Consider the following 22,137-nt stretch of genomic DNA (forward strand, 5'->3'; position numbering starts at 1 on the left):
CTACAGCACCTAAAGTCTTACTTTTTGCAGGGCGTGTCAGTTTAATAAAGTACATTTCAATCGAGTAAAAAACAGAATTTTGAAAAACACTGTAAAACCGTGTTTGGTGTAGCGAGACAGAGGCGTGAGACAGAAGCATACCAGGATTTTCCGACAACAATGTTCATTTTGACCTGTGAGAATCTGAAAGAGCGGGGGGGAGGTGGTAGGGACAACAAATTATTTGGATGATGCGTGAGATTTTACTCATTTTCCAGCTTTTTATGTGAGATTTACTACCAAGGCGTGAGATTATACTACCTTGGCGTGAGACCGTGAGAAAGTGACCCAATGCGTGAGACTCACGGCCAATGCGTGAGAGTTGACAGCCCTGCATCAGCCCCCAGCATACATGTACTACTGATCCAGAGATCCAGATATACACTATTTGACCTCTCTATGAAGGATATAACCCACTGAGTGCACCAAATTAATCGGCGTAACTTACTAGTTTAGTAGCTTACTTCTTTAGTAGCTACTCCGCAACTGCCGAGTACAGGTATCTTACTAAACTAATATTTTTGGGACTTTAGTACAACTTCTTTAGTATCTTCATTGGAGCAGTAAATCCAAATCAGCACCTTTAATATCACATTTTTAACCACGCAGTCTTACGTCGACAATTGTTATTCAATATTAATAGACAGTGTTATGTCACGAAATACCCGGTAAAAACAAAATCAGTGTATTTTGCGTGCCTTGTGATTTTGGAGTAGGCCTATTATAATAGGTTTGATTATGATATCTATTCTATCACACCATGGCAGAAGGGCATAACCTGCTAGGGTGGGGGACAGTTGTAGGAGGGGGCAAAGACAAACAAAATTCTGGTGGGCATCAGTTTGTTCCTGTGTTATTGTGATAATTGCTTGCGAAACGCAAAAATAATTTTCAATTGTACACCATTTTAGCCCAAAATTAAGGTGCTATTTATTGTTTACTATGCCAATATTCAAGTTTACATTATTTTTTGCAAAAATAAAGGTAAAATTGTGTGTTTACCAGGCCAATTTTCAATTTTACACTGGAGTCAGGGGGTTGAAATTTCTAGGGTGTTTATATTTTCTTTTGTGAGGTTGGTTTTAGGGGTTGGAATTTTTTTTGGGGGGGGGGTAGGTTGTGTTAGTAAACCAACTCATTAAAAGGGGTTCAAAGACCACCTTAGTGCTCAGTTCAAATGACCATATGTCACAATAAGCTGCAAATAAGTGTCTCATTTTGGGGCCTCTTGTATAATAATGGCTCCCCATTTATATACAATTTTGCATTTTTCAAAAACATCACAAATTTCACTAAATAATTTTTTTTTAAATGATATTTGGTAACAATGTGGTGAAATTGTTTTCCATTTGGCCAAAATATCTGACAATCATAGGCATGGTACACTATTCAAGCATTAAGTGGATGGTGTGCCCCAGGGGTGGGATGGGGGGGGTATATAGCGTTTTGTGATATTGTATTGAAGTATGTAGGCCTATATTAGAGATAGAAGATATCTTGAGTTTTGAAAACATGTTTCCCCAGACATGAAAATATTTGTATAGATTCGAATTATTACTTAGTGTAGTAGAATGCAATTGTCATCAATATGTAAGGCATACAATAAACGCATAAAATAACAGGACTTTGACTCTATAGTGAAATTTAAATGGTAGGCCTACTATAACTCTGCTATCTACTGAAGATAAAAATGGAATCCAACATGCATTCGATAATCACTATGTGACACATCACAGGGAATGAATATTGATTGACTGATAATTGATTGATGGATGAGAGGTTATACTAATTAACAATGATCACCCCCTTCCAACTGCCTTGTACCCCCTTCCAGAATAAATGACATCACCGGCATTTCGAGAGATGTTTTTTCATGATGGCAACCTGGATCTCATCGCTTGTGATTTACCATTTCCTCAAGTGTTTGCCATTCTAAATATTTGTACTTGTATATAGGCCTACAATTTAGGGTGATGTCATTTTCTTCCGAAGGTGGGCTAAATATTTTTTCGACCCCCCTATCTTGGGTCGAAAATTTTTATGACCCCCCCTTCCGCCTACACAAACTCAAGACAAATGATACATTGCCGGAACTAAGGCGCGTAGCGCCCCAAAACTTTAGAGCAAATTAAGTGAGCGGAGCACATTAAAGTTTTGATTGTATGTGCAAAGAAGGCGTGCTGAGCGCGTAAAAATGTTGCATTATGTAACTAAAGATTGTGCGCACATTTTGATTGTTAAGGTAAAGAATGCGTGCACAGCGTGTCAAAATTTTGAGTCACCAGCCCTTTCTATAACCCCCCTATTTTGGGTGTTAAAAAAATTATAACCCCCTTATTTTTGGTCTTAAAATTCTATGACCCCCAGTATATTCATGACCCCCATATTCCGAAGAAATTGACAGCCCCCTTAGCAGTAACAAGGTTTCCATAGTTCCAGGGTTAAGACCAACCTTAATTTAAAATGTTCCGTCAGTAGGCCTACACGAACGACTTGCGGCCTTGCATACAATACGCTCCACACACAAAATATGCTCTATTGCCAAATATCTTATTATATACTTTCAAAATCTCATCAATATCAATGATTTTCTCCTCTATCTATGAATCGATTTGCGTACTCGCCAACTTACTCCTCAAAAGATGAAGAGTACGTTGCCTAATAAATAACAATAGCTGCGGTGTAACTTTACTAGTCTAGTAACTTACGCTCATTTGGAAGTCACAAAATTCCGAGAAACTCGCCAACTTACTCCGCAAAAGATGAAGAGTAAGTTGCAGAGTAAATAACAATAGTACTTACTAGTCTAGTAACTTACGCCGATTTGGAAGTCACAAAATACGAGATACTCGCCAACTTACTAGACTAGTATCTTACTCTGAAGTTATTCGGATTTGGTGCACTCAGCGGAAAATACTATAGACAAATGTAATAAACCAACTAGTTTTGCCAGTTGTTGGTGAGGCTACTTGACTCTACTTACTTTTTGCTGTTGTGGAAGCTACTGCTTTGTCATCACTGCCAGATTTGGCCCCCAAGCCACTGTCGTTTCCTGAAGCCAATGTATCTGTGGTTTTACTCCCTGTTGTAAGTGTAGGAGCTGCTGTTTTGTCCTGACCCCCCACACTTCCAGACTTGGTCCCACTGTCGTTTCCTGAAGCCAATGTATCTGTGGTAGAAGCTACTGTTTTGCCCGCATCAACACTATCCAGTCCAGACTGGGCCCCTAAATCAACAAAAAATAAAAATTAAATAAAAATTAAGCTACACATTACAGTATGTGATCTGGCAGTCCACATGAATAGTAAGGCCTCAAGGATTTATTTCTTGTAGATTTTCAAATGGATGTACACAAGTCACATTCATGAGGATCTGGTGCCCCTTTCACTCTCTGGTGATCATGATTATACTAAACAGCTGATTGTGGGATTGGGCAAGTAGCAACCATCCACGCTTTCAGATTGTTGATTATGATTTTTAGTTTACATTAAAGCCACTATACAGTGTAATTTTGAACAATGAAGCAATGATATGTAATGTGTGTGTGTGTGCTGTCTGTGATGACACATTGGCAACTCTTTTATCCCGACTGGGGAATGGGCAATTAAATATTGGGTGTATGTCTGCCGCATTCATGATGGTTTGAGCTCTGATATGGGCGCTGATGTGCATATTTTGTCTACATAACCGGTAACGGTGAGACTAGACTATACTTAGGTCAGCAAGCTTTGAACCAATCAGTTTTGATCAATTCAGAAACAGCAAAAGTGTTGCTGGATTTCAATGGCTCCCTCTAGGGTTGCCTGGTTTTATACTTATTATTGTGCATCGTTCCCTGCCAGGCTTTTTAATTGACGTTTTAATTGTATAATTGACTGAATCACTCATCATTGGGTGAATTGATGTTATGTATAAAAATTGAGTTATAATAATTATTGTTACAGAGAAAATGTTGTGTATTAATTTCTTTCAAATTCAAACAAACAAAATGTGGTTCAAACAGAGTGTTTATAATAAGATAAGAGTACTGGACCTATCTGCAATTCACAGTCATCTGACAATATTGTGAGTATTAGCATACTGGATCCGCTATGTCAAGTTGACTCTACACCCACGCAAATTTGGTATCTCATCAGCTGGAAAACTGAATGATTATTCCAAGGTCATTTTCCCTTTGTTACTTGAGCTACTGAGCAGTTATTTACTCTTTATCAACTAGCCTAATGGAAACAGGACACTTTACATCCGTGCACGATATGGATGTCAGTTATTTATGCAAGCAAGCAGTTATGATGGTTCTCCTTTGAACACATAACCGAGGATGATGTTGGCAGTGGAATTTCCCTCTTGAAAAATGGTAAAAGTGCTGGTATTGATCATTGATGGAATACCAGGTGAAATGTTTAAATGTTGCAGTGACATTCTGGTTCTAATTATCACTAAGATTTCCAGTGCTAATTTTATCATGACAAACATTCCTAATGACTGGAAAAGGGGCATTATAGTCTTTCACAACAGTTTTTTTGAAAGATAACTACCATGCAGTATCTATCCTTCCAATATTCAGTAAACTTTTCACACATGTACTTATTTAATTGAATTGGGCAAATAAGTTCAATGCTATCACGGAAATGCAAGGTGGATTTTGAAAAGGTTTCAGTACAACTGATCATAAATTCACACTTTATATACTTGAGGAGGAAACAAGATAAACTGTGGTTCAAATTAAATAACTCAAGTTCAGCTTGGAATTGCTGGTCTTTTTAAAATATACTTAAAGTCCCATTCAGTGATCCCAGCACAGATGTAAACAAATTGAATTGTTTATAAATTGCTTAAAAGTGAAGTCATTCAAATTGTCATTTGGTATTTTTAAAATGAAAAATTTGGCAAAAAACAGTAGTATTGACTAAGTTGAAGCCCCATGCAAATACATGTAGCTAATTTATATTACATTAATTACAGATTCATATAAATGCCTTATTTTGTCTTAAATACACAGCTTTTGACTGAACCACTAGCAAGCTATGTTAGCACATCTATGATAATGACAAAGGTACCAAAATCTGAATTTTGATGATTTTTACGATCATCCGGATGAGGAAATCACTGAGTGGGCTTTTAAGCAGTACTGCACCAGTATATCATTTTGTGTTAAAACAAGGTTTTTGGACCAGTGGGCTAAAGAGTTTATAAATAAACCACAGTGGGCATATTTTTGCTTAGGAAATTGTATTTGAGGTCATTCATTTCATTCGGCTGCGAAGCAGGCGACTACAAAGTTTCTCCATGTACTACGATTTGAAGCCAAAGTGGTAATGGCATCTGGCAGTAAAAAGTTGTCGAAGTCCCCCAACAGTTTTTGCACAAAAGACAAGTAGGATGTTCTTTGCCTTCCAGGTCTTGCTCTCGGATTCCTGAGGTCTTGGTCTCTGACTGTGAAGCCAAAGCTCCAAAACTGGTAAATGGTATTAGTTGGTTCATAAATGCCATGTGCATGCTTATAGTATTTTCTTCTGCAGCAAAAGTTCTAGTTGAAGGTATTATTGCAAAACCACATGTAGTTAGGCCTATTTAAAAATAATTAATACTTGCTGTTGGTGCCTACCTTCAGGATAGCTCTGGATGTCCTTTATGATGCCAGGCAAGTTTGCCGACATGGAGTTTTCAGTCTGTACATCATAATAGAGTAAGCTGCAGATTAGAAGTCCTAACCAACCGTCAGGACTGTGCTTGTCAAATTTTAAAGGAATTATTGGTTTTCCTTTGTACTTTGCATACTGGGCCTCTGTAAATAATAATAACAATAACAATAACTATAAAGATAATTGCAAAATATTGCACAGGTGGATTGAAGGAGACATGGGAAAATTCTATAACCATAACCCTAAACCTAACCCTAATCTAACACACATTGCAAATGGGAGAACTGGTTGAACCAGAATTCTGAAAGGAGGCAGTTTACATCAAAGTTAACAGGCCAGTACTCAAACAAAAAGGACAGGGAGATATTGTTAATACTTCCAGGAGTCTTGTCTGTGATCAAGTCTAAGGTCATTAACTGAGATCACATACACACGCTCTCGCTGATAAACTTATGTTTGTGTTTGGATCAAAAGTTTAATCCTCAATCAATAATTGATTTGTTTAATGGTGACAGGCACCTGCCACCATATGTGGACACTGTGTATTGCCGGACAACCGAGGATGTCTGAATCGATGTTTAATCACCAAGCCTAGGATCAAAATGGAGGACTTTTAGTGTATATATATATAGCTGTGCAATTGGGACCTACTGCAGACCTAAAACTAAGGAAGGTGCTCGTTGCAGGTAGGTCCATGGTTTGAATACAAAAAGTCTTGTTTGTGTTGCAAGTAAACATGCGCATGCACACACCACCACAAAAATAAATACAAACCAAACACACTGCAGGTATAAACCAATTATGAAATTGGCTTTACTTGCTGATGTAGTACAAAAGCTGAAAAACAGTGTGAAATTGGCAAAACTGACCCAACATTGGTCTGAAAATAACTAAAAACTTGTATATTTGATCAGTTAAGGGATCTAGAATGAGCGTTTATGGCGTTTTGACAGTATTTTTTGTGGGATTTGATATCTTTTCATACCTATCGAATTGCATTTTTAATATGAAGCATGTCTTTCTGATATTAAATAATTTTAATTTTTTGAAATTCACGATATAATACAAATTTTATGACAAATTATTGAAAGTTGATATTTTTCAAATTTTTGATATATAATAGTCATTGAAGTAAATTTTATAAATCTAATGATATAATTATTCTTAAAGTGTATGTAGCTGGGAGGAAAAGCCAACGATCAATTGAAAATGTTGACCTTTTATATTGAAGATATGGATTTTTTTCCCAAAAGACCTAATTTTTTTTGGTGTTTTGGGAAAAAAATCCATATCTTCAATATGAAAGTCAAAATTTTCAATTGATCGTCGGCTTTTCATCCCACCCACATACACTTTAAGTATAAATCATCAGATTTATAAAGTTTACTTGAGTACTGTTAAATATCAAAATATCAATTTTAATGATTTGCCATAAAATGTGTATTATATTGCTAATTTCAAAAATCAAAATTATTTGATATCAGAAGGACATTCTTCGTATACAGAATGCAATTCGATATGTCTGATGTGCTCTAATGTCCCACAATAAATACTGTCCAAAAAGTATAAAAGCTAGACCTTGTGTTAATACAAAAACCAATCAAATACTAGGGCTAGGCATACCTTTTTTGCAGCTTCCACTCTTTTGATAGTCCTTTGAAAAGCAGAGCAGAATGACAAAAGCACCATCAACAGCTTCTGCCATACGATCATCCATGTTCCCCCCTGTGGAACAAAAGCAACAATTTTTATGTTTATGCAAGGTCATATCTGAAATTCTGAATATCAAACATTTGAGTTACCCTTTGTAATTCAAATTGATTCACTGTGAAGATATGGGAGTAACTATAGAACAAAGCATAAAAGCATATGGTTGTAGACCAAGCACATAATTATTTACTTCGAAAATATATACTATCAAAATTTCAAACAAATATTTTAAAATCATTTATTCATTCATTAATGTACTATTAAATGTGCATCTTTAGCAATTTATTTTAGTTGTAAAGACATAGCATGTGAAAATTTCTATGAGTATGTGTGGCCTTAAAAAAATTAAGTTGCATTACGCATACTTTTAAAACCTTAGCAAAACTATGTTGGCTTGGAAATGCACATCTTTCTTTGATATTGCTTTGAAAGGAATAAATAAAGCTCCTGAAGTGACAATATTCTGTTAGATCATAGCATGTATTCTGCTTTTGGCATTTGGTACCTTGAGTCGAGAACCAAATCAAACAGATGGTAGGAATGCTTTTATTCTGTGTTATGAATGACTAGTCAATATAATTCGTCGGGTTCATCACATAGTGACATATCATCATTTTTTGCAATTTTTGTTATATAGGTTTTGAATATCGTTTTCTTCAATTACACCAAGTCCCAGAGCTAAAAGTAAAGTAATTAACCTGTAATTAACTAGTAATTTAATAATTAAAATGGCGTAAAGTACAAAAATTGTACACATACACAAAGTAGAAAAAGCCGCATCACATAGTGGCGTATCTACTATCGTGATCACATGACCAAGATACGCCACTATGTGATGCGCCTTTTTCGTAAAAAGCGTATCACAAAGTGGCGCATCTTGATCACATGATCAAAATATGCCACTATGTGATGCACCTTTTTCGTAAAAGCGTATCACAAAGTGGCGTAGAGTAGATACGCCACTATGTGATGCACTTTTTCCTATGTTTACGGCATTTTTCTGTTTCATATACTGACGTATAACTTTGGAATCCTTTTTACCTATTTAAAAGCTAAAATATGAAGTAAATATAGTACAATAAGGTGCTTTGAACACTTGGGAACAGTTTTCATACAATGAATTCAAAATTATCACAACAAAACAAGCTTGTTGCAAATCACCATTTTTTCAAAATCATTTTTCTCCGAAATGCACTTTACAGTTTTCTTTACAATACGCCACTATGTGATGAACATGATAATTAGAGAATATAGGTCTGTTTTGTTAGGAGAGCATTATAAGTTATTACTCACGCATCTCATCTACGTCAAGCCAAACTTGAAAACCGGCTGTCTGCAATTGATCTCTCAGTGTTATCATCCGTTTCTGGCATTCCTTTCTTTGACCCCAACTGTAGGATATCATGACATGACGTCCTGTAATAAAATATATAGAAAGGAAAGATATCACTTGATAAGACACATTGATGGGTGCTATATAGATGACTACCTGCATGCTAGTCATCTATATAGAAAGGTGTACCTGAATTTATTTGGCACTAGCCAGTTCAACAAGTACTAATAAAAATACATTTCACCTGCCCAACATAAAAGTACAGAGTCATACTAAACAGGTTGAATCCCTATTATTGCAATACTCAAACTACCAGCCAACATTTAACTTAACAGCCACATGGCTGACAGTTAAAGGTCAACAAGTTCCAAGTCACCCACCAAGACTTTTGCAAAGAAATTGTTTTTTTTAAGATATTTTATTAGATATTAAATAATTACTTGTTACTTTAATAATGTAGTTTTGAAAGTTGCACATGCCACCCAGTCAGAGATCTTGACCCCTCCTCCTGCCCATTTGACCCCAATCAAATTTACAATTTTTGCCACAATTTCACAGAAATGTCATGTTATTTCCCCCCTTCACTTCTCTTTACAGCATAATTCCCTAGAACAAAATTTCTGGTGTCCACCCTTCCCCATCTTTCAATGTTGGAGGGTCTCACAACCCTGTGGACAATATGGATTTGTCTAACATTGAGTGGGAGCAGAGACATATTAACCAAAAGACAATGTATGCAAACATTCCTTTTGCAAATATTCCTATGCAAATATTCCTTTTCTGATTGTAGTTGCCAGGCAGAAATTGTAGTTGCCTTGTAGTTGCATTAAGTATACCAGTAATAAGTATTCAAGAACTGTATGAATACCATTTGAAGCCTTATCAGAAAATGCCATACTACCAAAATCTAAATTCAATAACTCTTGAGGGAATTGGCCAAATAACACGAGTGGGTTTAAACAAAATAGCCTGGTCCGCAATCCAGGGACCTCAGAGTCGGCCAAATGAAGCATATAGAATTTTATGACAACCAAGTTGCCTTCAACATGAATGCACATCATATTGATGGCTGGTAGAGCTCTGAAGGTTATCGATGCTGGAGGTATTCACCAATGATCCATGAATGCACATCATATTGATGTCTGGTAGAGCTCTGAAGGTTATCAACGCTGGAGGTATTCCCCAATGATCCACTTCTCTCTCATGCAATATGCGACACATTCCATTTAAAAAAGTGAATCTTATTAATTTGCTTTACATACTGTTGCTTTTGTAGAAACTAAAAATAATAGCTTTCAACAGGACAAGGAACAAATTAACATTCATCCACTTTCATAATCTCACCTTGCTTTGGCTTTGGCTTTTCAGTTGAGGATGATACACCTGTATAGGTACCAAACAAAAAATGATCAGAATAATATCAGTGCAATGTCATATTCATGTTTCACAAATGAAATATTTTGGTAAGATGGAACAGACATCACTGTGAATATAAAGGCAATACCTTTGTCTACTTGGGCTGTATTTCCAGCAGGCCATATTGCATCAAGTTAAATACTAAAATTTTCTGGTGAACAGCCCATGCTTTATCTCACTATAAATAGGGAAATGTTGTATGTGTGTGTGTATGTATGTATGTGGTTTATGTAAAAGGCTCCGTCAGTTTCGATCCACATGTCGCCAAATTCATACGGGAGATCGAGAAATATACGGGAAATTGCCTCGACTTTATTTGGTTGAAATCGGTCAAGAATTGGCTGCAAAAACAGTGAAAATATGGGTAAAACGGGGTTTTTGTTATGAAAATCAGTTACCAGCCCTGGCGTCACTGCAGCTGGCAGGCAGCAGCGCTGGCGCTGTAGCAGCGCACTCAGACTACGCCAATGCGCGCAGAACGGCGCAGAGCCACGCGACTTGCGAGCCAGAGACCAGTGGACATGATAATACAGAAAGAAGGAAAAATAAATAAAAATTAGGCCTAAAGGACAAAAAGGTACATGGACGGGTCACGGGATTATGATAAAGATGAACATGTCCGCATACACGCTCTGAGAGGACGTATACGGGGAAAATATGTGTGCTGTATAAACAAAATGAAGCGGTAGACCTATACTATATATAAAGAAAAATGAAATTAAAATGACAAAAGAGGTACGAGTAATTAGGCCAACGGGTTAAATTAACTAAATGAAACAGGAACGAAACAAAGAAGGAAAGAAACTAATCAGGAAATGTAAGAAAAAAAAGAAGCTATAATAATGATAACAGAATTAAATAAAAAATGAAGCTAAAAGGGAAATGTAACAAATAACAGATTTAGAAAAAAATGGGAACGGGTTTAAATAAATAAATAAATAACATGGAAACGGAAAATCAAAATGTATCTTTTCGATGATTCTACCTGTCCAGTAATTCTTCCTGTTATAGTGAACGCTCCCATTTACTCATCTAGCGGGGACCCGCGCGAAGCGCGGGTATCCCGCTAGTGTTTGATAAATTCTCCTAAAACTGAAGCTATGTTATCTGCCTGTTTTGCCACCAAAGTAATTTGCTTATTGAGTCAACAATGAACAAGTAATATCATATCACAATTATATAACCTATTCACTACAGTTGTTTTCTCAACATGACACATTCTGTGCAAAGTCAGACCAATACTCCTTGTCAAAATTGTGTCATATGTCCCTAATATAATTCCTGTGTAGCATGGTGACCTTGTGAATCCAGTCACCCCACTAAATAACTTAAAGCCTTAATGTACGATCTTTTTAAATTTTTAGATTTTTCTTTTTTTCTTCTAAAATGATAATATGCAATCATTATGAAAGTTCCCAATACATTTGGACGCTTGAAAAACATTGGGAATTTGCAAAGAAACAACATCATAAACTTCACCTCTATCACTCGAAACATCTCGCACTATTTGGATTAGGACAGCGAAAAGTGCGGCTTCAGAGTTAGTCTCCCACGCCAGTTTGGTTACGCTCCCTCCACATGTGGAGGGAGCGTAACTAAGCTAGTTTTGTATGAGACTACGGTTTGCGATCGTGGCCGACATAAAGTCATAATCTAAAAAAATTATGACTTTATGTCGGACCAACAGAAAATCGTCCTGTTTTACGACAAATAGGACGAATTTGACAGTTTGCTCATAGATTTAAGTTAGAACATGTGTAAGTATTACAAATATGCCAAAAAATCGGTTTTGAAAAAAATAAAGGTAAATTTTGAAAAAAGATCGTACATTATGACTTTAACCTAGCAGGTGAATTGGCAGCAGTTGCCCTGGCCAAACTGAAAAAAATTACACTCTATGAATATATGTATTTTGGTGCAAATTCGTAATAAAATCATAAAATAAGGGCCTATTCCGCCAGGACTAAATCAGTGGACATTACTTTCTTAATTTGTTTCAAGATTCTGCTGCAAACATACAAAGCTCTTAATGGACATGCACCCAACTACATCTGCAACCTCATATCATTATCCACTAACATCTCTCTCCGTTCCGCTCACCAGCTCGCTTTAAAACCCGGACCGCTTGTCATAACATCTTCCTATGGCGACCGGGCCTTTGCAGTGCCTCTGGAATAATATCCCTTTCACCATTCGTTCTGCTGTCTCCATTGATCAATTCAAAACCAAGCTCAAAACTTTCTTGTTCAATTAATTGACTCTGTATTTATTGCTTATCATGTTCATGTCATTTTGTAGTAGTTTAAGTTGTAGTGTAAGTTGTAGTTAGCGCTTAGAAACCTTTGTATTTTGCGCTTGATAAATGTTGTTAATTATTATTATTTATAATTATAATTATTATTAATTTTCTGTGTTATATTTACGCAAATTATGTGGTATTTAAGAGATACAAATTTACTGCAGTAAGGTGGATTCAGGTCATGGCACTTACAAAACATTGAGCCCATTCGACGGTTTATCTGTATACTTTTTTCATCTTTTGTGACTACCTATATCTTGGACTTTAAAGCAACCAGTCGATTTACAAAATCACATTTTAATCAGTGGCATGTCCGGGGGCTTTTGTTAAAAATCATGTAAAATCAGCCGTTCTTTAGTGATTTTATCCATTAAGCCCCCGTATAACTCTGAAGCCCCTCTGAGCCCCCCGCAGGAAAAGATCCTGGACACGCCGGTGTTGATAGCTATCTTTTACACAGTAACATATAGACGAATGCATTAGTGGTGTAGACCCTTGTGGTACCATGGTTGGGAATCGCTGCATTTTGAATTTAGTGAGAACTCACCAGTGTCTGCTTTCCAGTACAGTTGTTTTGCAGGAATCTCTGTATCTGTATTCCTACAGAGATATGAGCCACTGCCACATTCTTCCATTGGTATTAGGTGAAGTTTTTGTTTCCCTTCTTCCCTGCAAGCCACACAGCCCACAGTCATTGTGTACTTGATGCCTTTGGCCCATTTGTCTCTTAGCTCATGCAATGTCTTGCTCATGAAATCAAACACCTGAATGACATGTACAACAACAAAATACATTTAATTTCAGTAACATAGATACTGCACACATGCACCCCTACCCACAGAAAACATGCGTAACAAACAAACAAATAACAATTCATATGTAATCATATGAATTGTTTATACAGAATTTCTTCCTGTCATATATTTGAAACAATTCATGCCAAATTGGTACCAACATAACTTAAATACAAATGGTTGAGAATTCTTACACCTGGTTTACATTACCCTATTCAAAGTGTTTCAACACTCTTTTCCTGTCATGCAGGTACCAAGAAAACACCTTGGAAAGATTTCAAAATGCTAGAGATTTCTAATAGAGTACTGGCACCATAAAATAATCTTGTTGGTTGCATCACATATACAGTTTTATTCAAGGTTTTTTTACTCTTTTGGTGTGTAGCAATATGATTTTGAGCTCTTCAAATCCACCAACGTACATACTTCAATTCTTTCTAATTAATCAGATATTAAACTTTGATTTGGACTTTTGCTGTTTTTTTTTCAATTTTGTGTTTCACATACAGCACTATTCAACGCAATAAGCTACATCTACCAAAGACATTGGTACAAAAATCAAATACAGATCTATACAGTGAACGATGCATCACATACAGATCTATTTACAGCTTATTTATGTTCATAACCAATACACTCATCACATAGAGATCTATACGTATAAAGAAGAACATAGCAAGACTGTAGCATCATATATGGCGACAGAGTTAATAAAAATAATCGTTTCACATACAGTCTACAGATCTATAAGTTTAATACCATATTAAACTATTTTACTTCAAAGATGTCAATTTCACCAAAATGAAACTTCCAAGTCACTTCTTTATACCCGGTCGAGGAAATTCTATTGAGAAATAAGTACGTATGAAGCCAAATCCAACAACAGAATTTTCAATAGTGATTTTCTCGAAAAGCGTGTTGCATCAAATAGAACTGTATCAGGCTAGGATATAGGGTTGGTGGTGGGGTAGGTTATGGGTGGGTTAGGGGAGTGAGAACTAGATCATGGAACTACCCCGAATATTCTTCATGCTGCTCCAAAATTACAACTGTCTTAAGATGGTGCTTTGCAGGCTACGGACTAGTCTATAGATGTATTAATTACTTACCGTTGTGCATACTTCTGGGTCTGGTTCACCTGTACTACTTCCTGACTTCTTTCCATGCTCAGCTACTTTCTTGAGCGTAATCTATAATGACAGAAATATGACTTTTTTTGATTTCACCCAATCATACCAATGATTCTGGTACAAGACATCTAAAAGAATACAAACATTTAACCATCAAATGGGGCCTGTTTGTAAGAAAAACCATTCAGCAAAATAACCTGATGCCAGCTTACAAATTACAACTATAAAAAATGATTAGCACCAATGAGTTAGCAATGCTTACTGCTTCTTAAAAATGTATATTTGGTATTTCTTTGTATCAAACATTTTGATACTTTTCTATTATACTAATTGTGATTAATTTGCAAAATCTCTCATAGTTTTCAGTTTTCAAGTTTTGTATGATTAATCAAAACATACCTTGATGCATGCACTGTTCTTTTCACTACTTTGAATCATCTGCAGAGAGCACACATGTCTTTTGTTCTCAGGGCCTACGATAGATTTACAAAATCGGTAGAACAGCTCGGGGGCTTTGTCTGTGTGTTGAGATGACCAACGTGCGAAGTGTACAAGTACACGATGAAAGAAACCATCTAAGAAAAAAACACCAATTAACAGTTCATAGATTATATAGTATAATACACGTTACAAAGTTCATGATGATAAAGTGTGAGGTATATAGAACTTCTCTTAGATGATATAAGATTTTTAAATCTTAAAAGAGTAAAAAGTAAATTTATCAGATAACTGAATTAATTACAACATCAGTGCTTACCAGGTAGGAAGGTGTCAAAGTCCACATAGAATATGCCATCAGTTATATCCACATTCCCTTCTGTTGGATGCAGACATGCAGGCACACAATATTCCTGTTGTCCTTTCTCTTCTGTTTGGCCATTCGTATCCTGTGTACTCACACAAACAAACAAACAAACATATCCTTATGAATAAGGCAGATTGACGAATCAAAAATTTTGAGCAAATTGAGTTAATGCATGCCTTTGTTGTTTTAGATCATCTTCCATTTCCACCAAATATTAATGGAAAATATTACTCCACTATTGTCTAGATATCGAAATTTGGATTTGGATGAATTGCACCAAACTGCAATATATGAATTAGACAAAGAGACAAATCATATACTTAGCTGTACAAAATAGGCAGATCCAGTGCATAGTACAGCTGGAACACCCAGATTTTCTATATTAAATGCTCTATAAATGCTATATTTGACATCAATGTATAGCTATAGGACTCCTCTATCCAGTGATACCAAAATAAGTACAACCCTGGGAGTACAAACATTCCCCACATGTTGCTATGATGCAATAATATGAGTGCGCCCTGGGAAAGTGGGAAATCCCAAATTATGCACAAAATATCTTTTTTTTTGTGATCCTGTTTTCTGCTTTAAAATCCTATAGGAAAATGCAACTGGATTTGTCACCTAAATATGACAGGAAATGACTATTTACCTTTAATGACAAGTTTACAGTCTATATCCATAGGAAAACTAGCAAATTCTACACAAAAACCCTAAATCAATGAGGAGTGCTATGGTTTATACATATTTGACCCCAAATACTACTTTAGGCACAGCAGTTGAGACTTTTTGGATTTGTCATAAGCCAAATAGCTGTAAAAACCTGTTTTCATGGCTATTTCATGGCTATATCAATGGTATTGTAATTAAATAATGTACATATACATTTCAAATGATTGCCACAAAGCGATGTTTATTAAACTGAGTGAGTTTATATTGATTGGGAAATTATTCAACACAACATTAACACACCAATCTTCACATTACCCTTGGTTAACTATCACTAATTCCTATAAAATATATATTAAGGTATATACATTTAAAATAGACTTGGTGATTTATTAAAGCATTATTTACAATATTGTAGACACAGGAAGAAGCATCTCTTGATCAACTACAACTGATCAATATATCAAGTATTGACTGCCTTCATGAACTTGAATTGCTTATATTATGTTATGTAACCATTTTTGACCAGTAAATTTATGCCAATTAAACTGTCTAAATATCTAGCACTAGCTCCGCCGCTTTACGCCGGTGAATGCACTTCAGCGCTCGCTGTCGCCTCCGCCACTTCAAGCGGCGTGAGCATTCCGGGCATCATAATCAGTTTCCAGTGATAAGCATATTCTGATGAGTGTAGGTCGGCTTCGGCTGGCTTGCATGAAACAATATTGTAAATAATGCTTTAATAAATCACCAAGTCTATTTTAAATGTATTCCAGCTCCCTTCTTGGTTGAGCACTTTACTGTGGATGATTTACCTTACTTGGATTTATTTATTAAGGTATAAATTTACTCTATTTTATTGCTTGTTTTCAAACTGAAAGAACTGTGCCTACCTTGGCAGGTTGTCTGAACAGCATGTCAAACCTTTCCATCAACTCCAGTAGTTCCTGCTTAATACCTATCCATTTCACCCACACATGGTCTATGAGTTTGTTGCACAGAATACCATGGTCTCGAAGTTCCTGCCACATCTTGACAAACTTAGGATCCTGTAAAATGATTAGGTTTTGATTAGCATTAAGACTTCACTTCCTCTTACCTATTTATAATTCAATATGTGCAAGAACTGAATGATATGAGATGAAGTGCAAGACACACACACACACCCCCACTTAGATATATGACCAACAAACATATGCATGCAGACACACACATTTAACCCTAACATGGCTAGACACCACAAAACACCACAGTGATGGCCATGGCGCATGCATGAATCCCACGGGATGCGATGACGCAATCACCCTAAGTGCTATTTGCTCAAGGAATCGCTAGCCGGTCCATCGCAACCCATGTGACTACCAGCCGAGGATCGTGTGCTTGGCATGCGAGGGGCCTAAGGTTAGAATCCCAGGGGTGCCAAGTGACTTCTTTGTTCATCTTCTCTCCTTTTTCGTTTCTGATTTAACTTCAATAGCAGTGTCTGGTGTTAGGGTTAGTTAACCAGTATTTTCCTAGATTGAGGCCTATGTTAACCCTAACATGGCTCGAAACCACAAACACCACAGTGATGGCCACCGCTCATGCATGAATCCCACGGGATGCAATGATGCATATTACTTTAAGTGCTATATGCTCAGGGAATCGCTGGCCAGCGCAACCCCTGTGGCTACCGGGCGGGGATTGTGTGCTTGGCATGCGAAGGGTCGAAGGTACCAAGTGACTTCTTTGTTCATCTTCTCTCCTTTTTCATTTCATTTTTTCTTTCTTTCTGGTGTTAGGGTTAATCACTTAAAACTGATTACTGTCTCTTTCTGTTTTAATATATTCTAGGTAATACCTACTTTGTATATACTAAGTCTTTCTGTTTTTATATTATGTATCCTCTTGTATCATCTTTTGATTCTTGGTGTGTTTTGTACCTTGTCCGTTGGAGACACTGTTACCTACTTTGTATATCTAAATCTTTCTGTTTTCATATATTGTAGGTATCCTCTTGTATCATCTTTTGATTCTTGGTGTGTTTTGTACCTTGTCAGTTGGAGACACCATTACCTACTTTTATGCATATTGCATTGTGAGAAGGAGTTTCGGTACAAATTGATTCTGAAGAACAAACAGAAAATCCATATAAGGAAGGTCGAAAACTAACAAAAGTGTCTTGACTTGCCTGTTTTTCATCAGGTAGAACTGTAATAACTGCCTTGAACACATCAATGAGCCACTGCGGGTCCAATATGACGGTATTCCTCAAGATCTTATCTTCTCCAAACCAGATGATGGTTCCCAAATCATGATACAGACCCAGCATGGTGGTAAACTGTGACTCATCTGTAATGTCACATTCAGCTGCTAACTTTCGTGTCTACATAAAATTCAAATATGAATGAAATCACATGAGACTTGTAACTTGTGTTGTGGATTTAGGCTGCAAATGGGAGGTGTAGGATATCGTTATGAACACGGCAGAGTGCCGAATACACAATAGCTGTTATGAGTAAACAGTGTTTGAAAATCTTGGTACCATTTCATTGGTCATTCTAAAAATTGAGAACATTCGTGAGCACTCACTTGAACTGTATATTATAGAAGTGAATGTGCACCAATTATTAATGTTATGAAACTAATCGATATATCCCTCAAAACAGGTATTTACAGCTATTCGGCTTTATGCTAAATCCAAAAAGTGTCCACCACTGCGCAGAGAGTTGTACGTGGGGACGAATCTGCATTTAACACATGTAAACTATAGCACTCATCCTTAATTTGGGGCTTTTATGTAAACATTAACTACTGGTTGTCCTAAGGCTACAGATTCTAAACTTGGTATGTAAGTTAAAATTAGAGCAGAAATATCAATATTGGCCTATATTTTGTGTATAATTTTCTGTGATTTCCCAATTTTGGGATGGCACTCTGACATAATTATGCCATAGCGATAGCACATGGGGAATGATTGAACTTATTTTGGTATCACTGGTATCAAATATAACAGTATAGGACATGTAGTATAGAAACTTCGGAGTTTCCAGCTATACTATACAATATAGAACAACCTGATTTATTTATATTCATTAATCGCACTTAGGTGCGATTCGTCCAAATCACAATTGCAATATCTACATCATTTTTTATGGAAATGAAAGATCGCCTGAAACATAATCGCAAGCATACAATAACTCAATTTGCTCAAAATGCTTGATTCGTTACTCTGCCGAATTCATAATGATATGAACTGCATGACCACCTTCCTGCAAATGGTAGTGTTTATATGATCTGTATGAGCACCTTGCTGCATTTGGCATAGCGTCGATATTCTTCCCCTTAAACTGATTGCTGGCTGTTTTTAAAATTGGACAAACCTGATTCCATTTGATCATGGTTGACTACAATGCCTGTGGCAGCGGAAGATTTTTTTTTGGGGGGTCGGGAGCATGGGAGTGGCGGGCAAATGAATTTCAGGGGCGTAAAATGGGTTTTTTTTTTGCCTTTTAAACCCTAAATCACCAAAAATTTCCACTTTCCAGTTTGGGAGGCAAACTTCCCCAGTAGTGCCGCCACTGTACAATGCGAACTAGCAACCACATGTTCCTCTCAATCAATGAGGTCCAATTAATAACTTGTAATTAATAAAATGTATATGTATACAGCAGAGAAATAATTTAAGTTTGATGTACCTTATCTAATGTCATGTAGGGTGTGTTGTCACACCTTTCAATCACAGCTTTATGAAACTGAAGCCACTTGATGGGGTACTTTTCTTTCATGTGAGGTGCGTTTATTGCTGCCTTCGCGACAGCAACTTTTGTAGCCTTAAATGCCTGAAAATACAAATTGCATCAAATATTTCATATTAAAAACTAATAATTTATACCAGTTTTCTCAACACAAAATGTCATGTTCAATTTAGGCAAAAAGTCATACAAATATTGAATGATTTTCCGATAATTAAAAATTCAGTCACTTCGGTAGGTCAGCTTGATCACATCAGCTAATTGTGTTAAGAAAGTATTGTAAGAAATGCCTGCAGATGCGAATGGTTATCCATCATTCTATATTCAGCATGGTTTCTGAATTTTATTACCTCATTGTAAATTGTTGACATTCAACTCAACTCAAGTCCACTCAAGTCTTGCCTGGATTATCAGTAAATAAAATCAAATCAAATTAAATCAAATCCACATCATCAGGGCTTAATTCCAATAAATCAAAATAAAATAAGCTGCATGTGTTCATATTTACCTCCTCATCAGATGGCTGCTTCTTTGTTGGGTCATTCTCTAGAAAATGAAATTGTCTTCTAACATATTTCTCGTATTTCTTCTCTTTTAATATGCCAAAGATTTTACGCTTCACAGCATCTTCCTCCTGAAACAAATACAGAAGGTAATCACAATAAGAAAACTTGCACCTAAATGGCTGGTAATGGAGGGACACAAATGTGAACATCTTCCTGTACACATTCAAAATATGCTGGTTTACACCACTCATACCAGCTGTTCCTAGCCTGAAAGTAGAATGGAGTGCCCACCAGAGTTTGGCCCTAAGTCCAGAGACCTCAGAGAATTGTTTGATGCCTACCCAAGACAAGGAGATATGCAGCTCAAGAAATACTTCCCGAGACAACTTCAAAGAGGCATTATAATGGAGTGCTTATCTAAGTAAGAGTGAAATAAGGGTATGAAGGTGACTGCGCTGATATCTACCAATGAATTACTTCTCTTCTTTCCCCTGCACATTATACATGTAGGGATCTTTAATATATCAATCCATACTAATTAGTCACCCCCACCCCCACATACAAATGACAACACAATTCCATTATACGTCACATGATACATCTTTAGTAAGGAAAAAGTTTTTCAAGTTCTGTTTTATTTGCAACAAGATAGTGATCTACATTAGGAAAATTATAATCTATCAAAACATAAATTTGTCAAAACCAGGAAAAATCTTTCTAACTTCATAAAAAGTAGTCAAATTCCCCACAAAGAATCCATAATAAAGTACACATTGTGACCAATGAAAAGAATGACAGAGTTATTAAATAGAAAAATAGCAGATCCACATGCAGGGACCCTAAATCTAATATAATACAGAATGAAAGAAAGACCTTCAATATTACAGATTGGGTCACTTAGTTTAAACAACAACAAACAAAAAGGACAACAAAAGTGGAAGCAGGAAGAGAAATACTAAGATTACAGCTATCTATGAATATTCTCAATCATCCAGGTAGTTGAATAAAGTTAGATTAGGTTATAAATCTTTGCAACTGCACTTACTGTTTTTGTTGACTACAGTATTACGTCATATCTCTGATGCTTCATCAAGATTACAGCTGCTCATCTATCTTGTGAGATGAATTGTCACAGCATTATCTAAAACATTATTAACCCTAATCGACTCTTTGGGTGCCACACCCATGCACGGGCCTACCTTGGCACAGGGGTGTAGCTTGCCCGGCCAAACTTTCCGTCGCCATATGACTGTTCGCATGATGACGCAATCGCATCATGTGGGATACCTGCTTGTGCCTACACTTTGTGAATTGAGGTTTTTTGATGTTTCATTTGGTTAGGATTAATATACACATATTATTATTTATTAGCCCTAACGTCCCAGTTGCTTTTTGGCGAGGGGGAAGGAAAGAAGCCTGGAAGAAAGAAAGCAAGAGAAGAGAAAACTTTTCTCGGGTGCGGTGTTGAACCCCTGACCCCTCGGTGCCACACCCGTGCACAGGCCTACCTTGGTGTAGCTTGCCCGGGCCAAACTTTCTGTCGCCATATGAATGTTCGCATGATGATGCAATCGCATCATGTGAGATACCTGCTTGTGCTTACGCTTTGTGAATTGAGGTTTTTTGATGTTTGGTTCGGTTAGGGTTAAAAGAAAGTATATCTTACAACTGGTGAATCTCGTTTGTGTGTCCCAATGATGAAGATTGGTGGATATCCTTTATCATCGGCAGAATCTTGTGCTGCATAAGTATAGATAGACTGCAACCAAAACTTGATGAAGTCTTCCCCATTGAAATCATGGAATCGAGACGTTTCCTCCTTAACAAAACAAAAAGGAAAACAAGACAAAGTGAACAGAATCTTGTGCTGCATAAGTATAAATAGACTGCAACCAAAACTTGATGAAGTCTTCCCCATTGAAATCATGGAATCGAGACGTTTCCTCCTTAACAAAACAAAAAGGAAAACAAGGCAAAGTGAACAGGACATGTCTTAAAAAAACTAGTTAGTTTAAAATGTAAACTTCTTTTGTTGTGATGCTCAAATCAAGTAAAAA

At 36.5% G+C, this 22,137-nt stretch overlaps 1 protein-coding gene across 1 annotated transcript in view; it reads right to left on the reverse strand.

Moving 5' to 3' along the window:
- The window catches only part of LOC140149663 (uncharacterized), a 58,227-nt gene extending 36,181 nt beyond the window's left edge, over positions 1–22,046 (reverse strand). Inside the window, exons 1-14 of the mRNA XM_072171741.1 lie at positions 21,747–22,046; positions 20,083–20,208; positions 19,518–19,661; positions 18,011–18,205; positions 16,734–16,889; positions 15,124–15,253; positions 14,766–14,941; positions 14,346–14,426; positions 12,990–13,206; positions 10,072–10,110; positions 8,688–8,810; positions 7,308–7,409; positions 5,648–5,827; positions 3,023–3,265 (exon numbers count right to left, since the gene is read on the reverse strand). Coding sequence (XP_072027842.1) covers positions 3,023–3,265; positions 5,648–5,827; positions 7,308–7,409; positions 8,688–8,810; positions 10,072–10,110; positions 12,990–13,206; positions 14,346–14,426; positions 14,766–14,941; positions 15,124–15,253; positions 16,734–16,889; positions 18,011–18,205; positions 19,518–19,661; positions 20,083–20,208; positions 21,747–22,007 — 2,173 coding nt within the window. The 5' untranslated portion in view covers positions 22,008–22,046. The remainder of the gene's footprint in view (positions 1–3,022; positions 3,266–5,647; positions 5,828–7,307; positions 7,410–8,687; positions 8,811–10,071; positions 10,111–12,989; positions 13,207–14,345; positions 14,427–14,765; positions 14,942–15,123; positions 15,254–16,733; positions 16,890–18,010; positions 18,206–19,517; positions 19,662–20,082; positions 20,209–21,746) is intronic.
- Positions 22,047–22,137: the final 91 nt, after the last annotated feature.

This window comes from Amphiura filiformis, chromosome 4, assembly GCF_039555335.1.
Source record: "Amphiura filiformis chromosome 4, Afil_fr2py, whole genome shotgun sequence".
NCBI lineage: Eukaryota > Metazoa > Echinodermata > Ophiuroidea > Amphilepidida > Amphiuridae > Amphiura > Amphiura filiformis.